General features: G+C 43.5%; 2 protein-coding genes across 4 annotated transcripts in view; one reads left to right on the forward strand and one right to left on the reverse strand.

The window, feature by feature from the left end:
- abca4b (ATP-binding cassette, sub-family A (ABC1), member 4b) overlaps positions 1–2983 on the forward strand; it is a 190936-nt gene extending 187953 nt beyond the window's left edge. Inside the window, exon 51 of the mRNA XM_063064621.1 lies at positions 511–2983. Coding sequence (XP_062920691.1) covers positions 511–672 — 162 coding nt within the window. The 3' untranslated portion in view covers positions 673–2983. The remainder of the gene's footprint in view (positions 1–510) is intronic.
- Positions 2984–8573: 5590 nt separating this feature from the next.
- The window catches only part of LOC134355247 (very-long-chain enoyl-CoA reductase-like), a 113663-nt gene continuing 108902 nt past the window's right edge, over positions 8574–13334 (reverse strand). For 2 of the 3 annotated variants that reach the window (XM_063065040.1, XM_063065039.1), the window contains 3 exons: positions 10357–10445; positions 9191–9236; positions 8574–9077 (listed from right to left, as the gene is read on the reverse strand). In XM_063065040.1, the coding sequence (XP_062921110.1) occupies positions 8950–9077; positions 9191–9236; positions 10357–10445 (263 nt within the window). In that variant the 3' untranslated portion in view covers positions 8574–8949. Of the gene's footprint in view, positions 9078–9190; positions 9237–9426; positions 9735–10356; positions 10446–13334 lie in introns of those variants that run through there. The other variant, XM_063065041.1, reaches the window with a different exon arrangement.

The raw sequence follows: 13334 nt of genomic DNA on the forward strand, positions 1-13334 counted from the left end.
TTTGTTTTTTTGTCCGCAGAGCCGACTCCATCTCAACGGCTTCTCCTGAGGTCTCTCTGTGCCCTTCCTCTCCCTATGTATGTGCTGCAGACTAGTTTCCTGAGTTCCCACCATGAGATCTTCTCCACTTTTCCCTGCTTTCCCTTTGGACACCCTCCTCCGTCACCCCTACTTGAAACACAACATTCTGACTGACATCTCTATGAATCACCTCTGTGATTCAGCATCAACTTTACTTAATGCTCATTGGGACATCCCCCACCCCCACCCTCTCACATTAAAGGTGATGTGTAAGGGTCTGGTCCCAAAACAATAGGCTGGTCATTGCTCTCCACAGATGCCATTGAGTTCCTGTGAATTTACAGCATCTGCAGAATCTCTTGTTTTGATAAATGCAAATTATTGGTCAGGTAAGGACGATGTAAGTTTAACACCTGGAGGCTCCTGTACTTGTTTGCATTGGTTGTTTGCCACACCCTGACAGTTTATGCTTGATTTACCCCTGCCCAGGTGTTTGTGAACTTTGCCAAACAGCAGACAGCCGAGGAAGAAAGTCTGGCTCTCCATCCACGTGCAGCTGGGGCCAGGCGGGAGGTGAAAGTAACACCGGCTCCGGTTGAAACCTCTCCCAGCTCTGATTCCACCCAGAGGAACCTGGAGAAGAAGTCTTGAGGAAGTGCCAAGGCTGCCACGGTGATCAGATCGCACTGTGTGGACTGAATCGCAAAGGTTCTGACTCTGATACCTCTCCACTGGTGGTCTCAGTAAGAGAGACCCCAACACGTGAGGACTCTACATTATCAATGTGGCGGCAACTACCAGGAGCTGCAAAACTTGGATGCCAAGTTTTGTGACTTGCTGAATAGTGAGCTACCAACCTCAGTATCTTGTACCTCTAATCCCAAAGGAAGGTCCACCTCCGGCTAAGTACAATTGCTATAAATTACACATGGCTATTGCAGTGTCACGGTCAGATCACACACTCTGGCCACTTCTTTAGGCACAGGATGTACCTATGAAGTGGCCACTGAGTGTATGCTCATGGTCTTTCACTGCTGTAGCCCGTCCACTTCAAGGTTCGACATGCTGTGCATTCAGAGATGCTCTTCTGCACACCACTGTTGTAATGCGTGGTTACTTGAGTTACTGTCACCTTCCAGTCAGCTTGAACCAGTCTGGCCATTCTCCTCTGACCTCTCTCATTAAAAAGGCATTTTCACCCACAGATGTTTAGAAACATAGAAAACCTACAGCACAATACAGGCCCTTCGGCCCACAATGCTGTGCTGAACATGTGCTTACCTTAGAAATTACCTAGGGTTACCCATAGGCCTCTATTTTTCTAAGCTCCATGTACCTCTCCAGGAGTCTCTTAAAAGACCCTATTGCATCCACCTCCACCACCATCACCAGCAACCCATTCCACGCACTCACCACTCTCTGCATAACAACTTACCCCTGACATCCCCTCTGTACCTACTTCCAAGCACCTTAAAACTGTGCCCTCTCATGTTAGCCATAACACATGTTAGCCAGTGTTTTTTTGTTTTTTGCACTATTCTTTGTAAACTCTGGAGATTGTAGTGCATAAAAATCCCAGGAGGTCAGCAGTTTCTGAGATACTCAAACCACCCTGTCTGGCACCACAACCATTCCATGCTCAAAGTCGCTTAGACCACATTTCTTCCTCATTCTGATGTTTAGTCTGAACAATAACTGAACCCCTTGATCATACCTGTATACTTTAATGCGTTGAGTTGCTGCTCCATGATTGGCTGATTAGACAGTTGCGTTAACAAGCAGGTGTACAGATGTACCTATTACAGGGGCCACCTAGTGTGGAGCCTGTGCACCTAAACGTATTAAAAGCCTGTTAACGACATTACGTTATTCAGTATTGTTAAAAGTGGAAATTTAATATCTAATACTTTAAGATAGGCTTAACATACTGTCAGACTGAACGTAAATAAAAATAACTTGGGGGGGGGGGTTAGGTTTCCTCTGCACATTACATTAAGAATCCCTCCCAAAACAAAAAAAACACAAATGCTGGGAAACTGAAACTCAAACAGAAAATTTTGGGTATCTGAAATGCTATCACTATTTCTCCCTCAATAGATGCTACAACCGCCCTGCTAAGTACTTTCTGTTCTCATTTATAATCTTTGTATTGGCGGTGGGGTGGAGATTCGTCTCTTCCAAAGGAGGTGTAAGGCGCTCCTTCCCTCCACTAGCCTGTAGGTCACCCTTGGGCAAGCTGTAGCACCTGCTTAGCCCCCAGTCCAGGTCACATAAAGCCATGGGAGCAGATGGTGAATGGTCATATCAGGAGCTGGGGCCTTTCACAAGTCCTGGTTATGCCACCACTGACACCAGGCGGACAACGTTTGAAGAGGACTGATAATGGCTGAGGTCACCCATCTTGTAAAGACACTGCCCAGAAGACGGCAATGGCAAACCACTTCCGTCGAAAAATTTGCCACGAACAATCATGGTCATGGAAAGGCCATGATTGCCCTTGTCATACAACACAGCACACAACGGACGAATGAACGATTGGCTGCCATTTCCTATGTTTCAACACACTATATTGGTTGTAAAAAGGGGCATAAAAGACACCATAGAAGTGCAAATCTATTTCTTTTATATTAAAAACAGGTTTATGACTATGTTACAGCCATGATAGGTAAATTCTTCCTCCACAGTCCTACCTTGATAGGTTTCTCAGAATTAAAGCCTGTTCCCATAATTAGTGGTGCCACAAAGGACATGTGTATCTATGGGAGTGTTTGTCCGCAGGATTCTGCACTGTAAGACCCTGACTGACAGGGGCCTAACCTCAGTCCAATAAATCTTTTGAAGCTAGTGAAACTCTAAAGATCATACTCTCTACTAAAATGTGATTTGTTATTTTTTAGGTTTTTAGTGATAATTAGAATGAGTCAAAATATAGTAGATCTGACACCATAAAATTACAAATAAAATTCCAACTTCAACCACATTGGTGATGACCTGATACTCTCAATTCTAGCAAGCAGGTACAGGATCCAAGCTTCTCAGACTCAGAAAGATCCCTCTGCCACATAAAAATGTTTCTCCCACCCGTTCCCCAGTCACCTCGCATGTAGACAGAAACAGACACACGGATGTGGAGAAGCAGAGACATGCAGAAACACACACACACACACACACTCACACAATACATACAGAGGAATGCATCAATGACAGAGTCCAAGGATCTGCTGGGGGCAGCCTGCAAGTGCCACCCTGCTTCCGACACCAACACAGCATGCCCACAGCTTACTGATGTGTATGTCTTTGGAATGAGTGAAAAAATGAGTGAAAACCCGAAGAAAACTACGCCGTCACAGGGAGAAGATACTCCTTACAGACAGTGGCAGGAATTGAACCTCAATCAGTGCCATTGTAAAGGGTTACGCTAGCCGCTACCTTACCGTGTCACCCTCAATGTTTATCTTAAGGTGCACTCCCGATATGCGCCTGATGCACTATCAATAGCTCCAAAAGACTGGAAGTAGAGTAAGTACTGAAAGGCTTTTATTAGCAGTAAAATGTGACCTCCAGCATGCTGAGTGTCTGCCCCTGGACTGAGGGAGGAGCAGTGGCACAATCGCCTTTGTTCAGGGGTCTGTGGGAGGAGCCCCAGGGGCAGTCAGCAGAGGGGCGTATCCAGACAGGTAACCCAGTTACAATATATATATATATGGTTTACCACAGCACCCTTAGGAGACGCACATGTTTAAGGACAGACACAGCAAAATGCACTCACACTGAGGGAAAAACACAAACACAGAAGCTAGCACATATACACAGAGACTTGTATCTGCCTACACACACACACACACACACACACACACACACACACACACAAAGAAACACAGAGCCACATGGCACACGGAGAAAGACAACCTCACTGCCCTTGTGGGGAGAAATAAAACTGAGCACTCTGGAGAAATGTTGTGATGTCGTACCATTTACCTGGACATGGAACACTGCTAATATGTCCTTCTATTAAGTGTCAGAGTTATTATGTACCCCAGCACCTGAAAATGCAAAGTCGGTACTTGTATGAGATTGTCCTTTAAGGAGTTTTGCTCAAAATTGCTGAACAATCAGAAACATCAGCGGTGATATGCTGCTGGTAAATACTGTATGTTATCCAGACCAACATCTGGCATTTGAAAAACTTTTAAGTCTATCTGACACGTTCAGTGCAAATACCCATGACTGGATGCTGATTGCCCAACACACTCTACTCCCTCACTAGCAATTTATAAATACCGATCAGCAATTTATGCACTCAGTGTGGTTAAGCTCCTTCCTACAGTGGCTCGAAAACTGCGGGGAAAAGGAAGAGACAGTCCTTTCATTAATCTCTCCTTCCCACAGCAAGTATGGGTATAATGCACTAGCTCAGGTATAATGCAATAGTTTTGATCTTTATATGAGAGCTAGCCACAGCAGCCCTGAGGGACAGGGTCTGAAACTTCTGATCAAAGAAATGAGAGTGGCTTCAGTTAATACGCCGCAAATCATGGCCATCACCCTGGGATCTGAGACAGGTAGAATAAAGGTCTGAATCACCCTGGGGTCACCTCATGAGACAGGTGGAATAAAGGTCTGAGTGTTGTACACCCTGCAGTATGAATTATACAGCCAACACTCTGAATTACGTATACTACTCACAATGGAATTAAACAGATTATAAAATAGGACCTCCTCAGAAATTCTGCACGGCAACTTCATACAGCATAGAAACATAGAAACATAGAAACATAGAAAATAGGTGCAGGAATAGGCCATTCGGCCCTTCGAGCCTGCACCGCCATTTATTATGATCATGGCTGATCATCCAACTCAGAACCCCGCCCCAGCCTTCCCTCTATACCCCCTGATCCCCATAGCCACAAGGGCCATATCTAACTCCCTCTTAAATATAGCCAATGAACTGGCCTCAACTGTCTCCTGTGGCAGAGAATTCCACAGATTCACCACTCTCTGTGTGAAGAAGTTTTTCCTAATCTCGGTCCTAAAAGGCTTCCCCTTTATCCTCAAACTGTGACCCCTTGTTCTGGACTTCCCCAACATCGGGAACAATCTTCCTGCATCTAGCCTGTCCAACCCCTTTAGGATTTTATACGTTTCAATCAGATCCCCCCTCAATCTTCTAAATTCCAACGAGTACAAGCCCAGTTCATCCAGTCTTTCTTCATATGAAAGTCCTGCCATCCCAGGAATCAATCTGGTGAACCTTCTTTGTACTCCCTCTATGGCAAAGATGTCTTTCCTCAGATTAGGGGACCCAAACTGCACACAATACTCCAGGTGTGGTCTCACCAAGGCCTTGTACAACTGCAGTAGTACCTCCCTGCTCCCGTACTCGAATCCTCTCGCTATAAATGCCAGCATACCATTCGCCTTTTTCACCGCCTGCTGTACCTTCATGCCCACTTTCAATGACTGGTGTATAATAACACCCAGGTCTCGTTGCACCTCCCCTTTTCCTAATCGGCCACCATTCAGATAATAATCTGTTTTCCTATTTTTGCCACCAAAGTGGATAACTTCACATTTATTCACATTAAATTGCATCTGCCATGAATTTGCCCACTCACCCAACCTATCCAAGTCACTCTGCATCCTCTTAGCATCCTCCTCACAGCTAACACTGCCACCCAGCTTCGTGTCATCCGCAAACTTGAAGATGCTGCATTTAATTCCCTCATCCAAGTCATTAATATATATTGTAAACAACTGGGTCCCAGCACTGAGCCTTGCGGTACCCCACTAGTCACCGCCTGCCATTCTGAAAAGGTCCCGTTTATTCCCACTCTTTGCTTCCTGTCTGCTAACCAATTCTCCATCCACATCAATACCTTACCCCCAATACCGTGTGCTTTAAGTTTGCACACTAATCTCCTGTGTGGGACCTTGTCAAAAGCCTTTTGAAAATCCAAATATACCACATCCACTGGTTCTCCCCTATCCACTCTACTAGTTACATCCTCAAAAAATTCTATGAGATTCGTCAGACATGATTTTCCTTTCACAAATCCATGCTGATTTTGTCCGATGATTTCACTGCTTTCCAAATGTGCTGTTATCACATCTTTGATAACTGACTCCAGCAGTTTTCCCACCACCGACGTTAGGCTAACCGGTCTATAATTCCCCGGTTTCTCTCTCCCTCCTTTTTTAAAAAGTGGGGTTACATTAGCCACCCTCCAATCCTCAGGAACTAGTCCAGAATCTAACAAGTTTTGAAAAATTATCACTAATGCATCCACTATTTCTTGGGCTACTTCCTTAAGCACTCTAGGATGCAGACCATCTGGCCCTGGGGATTTATCTGCCTTCAATCCCTTCAATTTACCTAACACCACTTCCCTACTAACATGTATTTCGCTCAGTTCCTCCATCTCACTGGACCCTCTGTCCCCTACTATTTCTGGAAGATTATTTATGTCCTCCTTAGTGAAGACAGAACCAAAGTAATTATTCAATTGGTCTGCCATGTCCTTGCTCCCCATAATCAATTCACCTGTTTCTGTCTGTAGGGGACCTACATTTGTCTTTACCAGTCTTTTCCTTTTTACATATCTATAAAAGCTTTTCCAATCAGTTTTTATGTTCCCTGCCAGTTTTCTCTCATAATCTTTTTTCCCCTTCCTAATTAAGCCCTTTGTCCTCCTCTGCTGAACTCTGAATTTCTCCCAGTCCTCAGGTGAGCCACTTTCTCTGGCTAATTTGTATGCTTCTTCTTTGGAATTGATACTGTCCCTAATTTCCCTTGTCAGCCACGGGTGCACTACCTTCCTTGATTTATTCTTTTGCCAAACTGGGATGAACAATTGTTGTAGTTCATCCATGCAACCTTTAAATGCTTGCCATTGCATATCCACCGTCAATCCTTTAAGTGTCATTTGCCAGTCTATCTTAGCTAATTCACGTCTCATACCTTCAAAGTTACCCCTCTTTAAGTTCAGAACCTTTGTTTCTGAATTAACTATGTCACTCTCCATCTTAATGAAGAATTCCACCATATTATGGTCACTCTTACCCAAGGGGCCTCTCACGACAAGATTGCTAATTAACCCTTCCTCATTGCTCAAAACCCAGTCCAGGATAGCCTGCTCTCTAGTTGGTTCCTCGACATGTTGGTTCAAAAAACCATCCCGCATACTTTCCAAGAAATCCTCTTCCTCAGCACCTTTACCAATTTGGTTCACCCAATCTACATGTAGATTGAAGTCACCCATTATAACTGCTGTTCCTTTATTGCACACATTTCTAATTTCCTGTTTAATACCATCTCCGACCTCACTACTACTGTTAGGTGGCCTGTACACAACTCCCACCAGCGTCTTCTGCCCCTTAGTGTTACGCAGCTCTACCCATATCGATTCCACATCTTCCCGGCTTATGGAGAAGGGGTAGCGTTGGTAGGCTGGTCTATAGTTATCCCTCAACCAACGCCACTTAGATGAGTTCTCAGATTATTATCCTGCTGCTGTTGTAGGAGCTTTCTGAGCCGCTGCCACGTTTTCTGAATTACCATAGTGATTCTTTCAAAAGTACTTCATGAAATGTACAGTGCTTGGTGAGGTCCCAAGAGTGTGACAGGTACTATACAAATGCAGATCTTTTTTACATCATGCACACAGTTTTGTCACGTTTGTTACCAGGGAAGCAATAGACCAGCAACGCTCAAACCTTGACACGCAGGCAGCTCCCAGACTCACGTTCTAGCACCCGCTATTTCCCCACAGCCCAGGTCTGAAGGAAAGCATTGGAGAGGAGGTTGGCAGGTTGGCATCTGACAAGGCAGGCACTGGAGAGTAGACATGCGGAAGGAATGGATACTGAATGAACGGGCACCTGGGTAGAGACCTGGAACACCAGAATGGCTAGGGCAGGTGGTAGATGTGTAGTCAGTGACCACTAGGGTAGAGACATTAAAGGAGGTTTCTACCTCCAGAATATATGGGCAGCACTGATGACTCACCAGAGCCCCAGGTATGGTAACTCCCAAACAAACCTCTACTCTCTGTTTAGGATTTGTTCCTGAGTGTGTGACCCTGGAGACATAAGGTACTGGAACTGGAGCAAAAATCAAATGGATGCAGGGTCTCAGTCTGAAATATCGAATATCCCTTCGCCCCCACAGTTGCTCCTCAACCCGCTGAGTTCCTCCTGCAGAACGTTTTTCACTCTGGTCTCTGAGCAGAGCAGAATTAAGTGGGAGTTTTATCAAATGAGACAAGTACACTGTTTGATGTGACCCTGCGTATCTGTTTGTACACTGTTTGATGTGAGCTTTACGCAGGAGCATGACAAGTGTTGGCCACGTTTTTAAGTATATCGTAACCCTCCACCCACTGTAAGCGGCAAGTATGTGCACCCCTGCCCTAAGGCAGCCCATTGCTTCCTTCTCTTGGAACTTATTAATCTTAAGAGAGCAGAAAACATTTCAGCTAAGCATTCTGATCAGAAATAAACTGCATTAATAAAGATCTGCAAAATAATGCACACGACACCGAACCACTGTTTGCATTTGTGTTTACTTAGAAACAAAATCTTTACAACAGCAAAGCTCTTTGCCTTTAGCCGACAGTAAAATATCAAACAGGCCAGTGCACAGAGTGAGATGTGCCTAAGCATTAGAACTGCACAGTTAATGTTAGAAAACAGGGTGTGGATTATAATGCATTGGCAAGGAGTAATATAATAATCCGCCAGCAATGCTCATGATTTGGCACAGTTCACCACAGCCAGAGGTTTGATTCAATAATATAATTTTGTGGGGTTTCAATTCACAAAACAATATTGAATGTTGGCATGTGCTGAAGGCACAGCGACAGTACGTCAGCACAGCAACAAGGATAAAAACATCTGCCGAGCGGACTCTGTGGCATCCAGTTTGCTACATTACAGCAGGAAAGGAATTATTGGCATGCGTAGGGTGGGATAATCCTTAAACTCCTTCAGATACATGTGATGCTTCCCTTTTGCCCAGACTGTCATCTGAAAGAAACCTATTAGGGTGAACAGTCCAACTGAAAGACAACAGGAAGAAAATGTTAGATAAGAATTAGGTAGATGTCTTGGTTAGACTTCGTTATTAATTTCCTTTGACTATTTTCAATCAGGAATGTGAAACCTGCCCTACCTGGAAGACACTGTGTCATTATAGTGAAACCAACCCAAGATCCTACCTAGAGAAGGCAACAGATTGAGAGGATTACAGACTGATTCAGAAACAGTAGACAGTTATTCAATTTGTAAATCTGGGTAATTTGCTTTTAACTACAACACAGCAGATTACACATTTACATATGTAAATTATGTTAGACATCATGAAGTAATGAAATGCAAATTATTAAATTACTCGTTGGAATATTAATAAGCATTAATTACTACATTTACAGTTAAAGAAATAGTATCCGTAATAAAGAGACTTAAATCCTGACAGCAAACAATTTAATTAACAATATTGTTTCTCTGTCACTGGATACAAAGTGGACACAAATTTCTCACCGTGACCTCGGTCCACCTCAGTTCACAGCTCTTGTCTGATGGAGCCACCAAGAGTCTACGGTTCATGTGTGGTTCCGAGAATCGAGCTACTAACATATGAGCAGGTCTCTGCTGATGTGGGAAATCCAGAGCAACGTGTACAAAGTGCTGGAGGAACTCAGCAGGTCAGGCAGCATCTATGGAGGGGAATAAAGAGTTGATGTTTTGGGTCGAGACCCTTCATTAGGACTGAAAGGGGGAAAAGAAGCCAGAAGGTCTGGTCGCCCTCCTCCTTCCCTTTCTCCCATGGTCCACTGTCCTCTCCTCCCTGATTCCTCCTTCTTCGGCCCTTTACCTCTTCCACCTGTCACCTTCCCAGCTTCTCACTTCATCCCTCTCACCTTTCAGTCCGTACTACTTCCCCCCTCCCCCACACTCTTATTCTGGCTTCTGCACCCTTCCCAGTGAAGGCCTGAAACGTCGACCCTTTATTCCTCTCCATAAATGCTGCCTCATGTATTTAAGTGCTAACGCTATGGCAGGGAGCTCTGGTGGGGATATACTGATATGGGTAGTACCCAGGAATAAAGCTCTGCGCTCAGTGTGGGAGGTATGCTTTATATCTAATACGTTAAACTTTAACAGTTAAAGGTAATACAGAGCGTGAAGAAAGGTAAATATCATCATCCCTGAAGTAGTACTTCTAAAACTCTGATCCAAGGCCTTCAATGAAGGCAATTTGCACTACAGATGACAAGTACCATCTCTGCTGGGTACAAACCATTACAGATGTGTGAGACCTCTTGGCGCAGAACATACCTCATAGGTGTAATTGGGACAAGAAACAAAGAAGAAGAGCCAGGTAAAAGGGTTCTTGGTCGGGTGAGGAATCTTCCGCACTTTGGACCCTGGGGAGGAAATGAGTGCACATGGCCCGTGAGTACTTCCAAAACACTGCATACTACCCTATCACCGAGGCCCCAGACAGGCTTCCTGACTCATGAACTTTCCAATTTCACACTAACATTTTCCTGTTGGTGTAAGTAATATCTTTGAACTCCCTGAACTATTAATCACAGCAAATTAGTCCCATAGAGTCTAAAGAGTAGAGCAGTCAGTCGGAGGGAAGGAATCATGACCCCAGTAAATTGTCGGGATAAGATCATGGGACTAGTGTAAACCAGTGTTTCCCAACCTTTTTTTTCAGCTCAACACCCCCCAAAGCACCTTCATACTTGCCAACACCCCCTAAAGCACCTTCATACATGCCAATACCCCTCTTAGGCACATTATACTTTCCGGCGCCCCCATAGTGTAAAAATATTTCTACCATATGCCAACATGAGAAAAATGATTCTGCTTTAAATTTTTATTTGTCTTTAAACCTAGCTTACACAGTACCTGCGCACTGTAAGACAGCTTCGATATCAATGTGATCTTTGAGCTTGGTGGTTTTTAGCAAGAGTTGTAATATCTGGTTTAAGTTGTGACAGCAAAAGCCTTAAGTCCCCACAAGTAACAATGTCTAAGCAGTTTCTGTTTCTGTGAATATGTGGTTCACTGCACTGAAGCCTCTTTCAACAAAGTGGGAGGATGGAAATGCAATGAAGGGCAGTCTGGCTCTTCTCCAAAGACCAGGAAACTTGTGACAGTGTAGCCACATACAACAAAAACTGACATTTTTGAAAAGCTGTTTTGCTTCTTCATCATTCTGTATTCTGATAATTTCTTCTTGCAAGCTCTCTTCTTGTTCTACCTACTTGCAAAGAGATGGGTTAATTACCCAGTCCGGAATTTCCAGATCATTCAAATCCTTGAATCAATTTTGAAAACCCTTCTTCAGTGACTGAAGGTGTAAGCAGTACTCTTGCAAATCACCATCCGTGAAAGACAGTAACATACTTTCCATGGAGGGAAACAGAGAACATTCTTCTCCCAATGTTTTGCTCATATATTTCCAATTTTTCGATAAAAGTGGACACTGCACTATTTGTCTGCATTAAAATAAATTTCTCACCCTGCAGTTTCATATTTAGAATGTTCATTTTGTCATACAGGTTGGCTAGGTATGCCACATCTCCATATAGTTCAGTCTTGTTTCCCAAGCTCTTGTCAACTTTGAACAAAAATTCAACCACAGTGTCAAAAAGTTCAAAGAAACATTTTAAGCAGCAGCCTTTTCACAGCCAACACACTTTAGTATGGAGAAAAAGACACTCAAACTCTTCATCGTTATCTTGGCATAACCGGCAAAATATTCTGCTATTTAATGGAGAAGCTTTAATTTTGTTGATAGCAGGTATTACAAGAGTTATGCTTGAAAAAAATAAGTTGCTGGCAGAGGTTTTTGGCCGCGAGGTGTTGATATGAATTACACAATGGATTGCAAACAGACTTGGAATTTCTTTTTTCATAAATGCCACTAAACCAGCATGGCAACCTGTCATATATGATGCTCCATCTGTTGTACAAGAAATCATGTTCCTAATCGGAATACTTTTATCCTCAGGATACATTTTGAGATCGTCATATAGTGATACTTGTTTTTAACTTTTTACAGAGGAGAACCTCTTCATAAACTTTTCCATTTTTGATAAACTGTATATATGCCATTAACAATGCCTTGTTGCCTCGCATGGTTGACTAATCCAATTGTACCCCAAATTCTGTTTTTCATAGCTCTGTACATATTTGATACTCAATGTCTTCACTCATTTCATCAATACGACAATCTACAGAGTTATATCTCAGAGGAATTGTTTGTAAAATACTGGTATCCATTTTGAGAACAGTGGTGAGCACTTCTGATACAGCAGGCATTATTAATCTTTCACCAAATGGTGTGATTTTCCACACATTGCGATCATTTTGGAAATGTTATGAGAAGCAATGAGGCCATATCAAGGTAATTTTTAGCTTTCATGGCAAGTGACTCGAGTGTGCAAAGCTTTTCAAATGTTTCTTTCATCTTCTGGAATTGAGTAATACCATAAGTAGCCTTTTCAGGGTGCCTTTTACAGAAGTGTTCCTGCAATCTTGATGGTGTCTTGGCTTCTTTAGACAGTACGGTATTACAAATAAGACACATGGAGCGTCACTGATCTGAGGAGAATTGAATAAAACCATACTCCAGGTATGTTACATTGTATTGACAGGCTTTCTGTAGTTCTGTTTCTTAGCAGGATTAGAATTCAAGGCTTCACCACCTTCAGACTCAGAGATCACAGGCTACGCATTTACCCATCATTAACAGGGCTAAATTAACAGAAAACTAACCACAAACTGGGAATGCTAATTGGACATTGATGACAGCAGCGAGTTGACACAGTTGGTCAGGTCTCGTGCCTCAAGTTAGGGTGCCACTTACCACAGCCGCCCCCCAAGTATCTTGAACGCCCCCTGATGACCTCTATTTCCCCTAATGCCTCCTTAGGACACGTAACCTCCCCCATTGGGAATCACTGATGTAAAAGGATGTTTGACAGTCAGTCCAGATGATGGGTTGAAGAGCCTGTTTGTGCACTGCATGGCTCTATGTCTCTAAATTAATGGATAAGGACGAGTTACTGTCACCTTACATGCAACAGTAAAGAAATCAGTTCCATTTTTGCAAGAGTTCCACTCTTGAGAGCTTAGTCTTGTAATCTGCCACGCAGTTTTCACCCGACTGTTGACAATTTCTTTCCTTCCACAGATGCTACCTGTCCTGCTGAGTTCCCCCAGCATATTGTCCACTGCTTATTCTTATAATTTTCTATAAAAAGGAAAGGTTAGTTTTTTGAGTGGCTTTTCCAGTG

Source organism: Mobula hypostoma, chromosome 12, assembly GCF_963921235.1.
Source record: "Mobula hypostoma chromosome 12, sMobHyp1.1, whole genome shotgun sequence".
In the NCBI taxonomy this organism is placed as follows: domain Eukaryota; kingdom Metazoa; phylum Chordata; class Chondrichthyes; order Myliobatiformes; family Myliobatidae; genus Mobula; species Mobula hypostoma.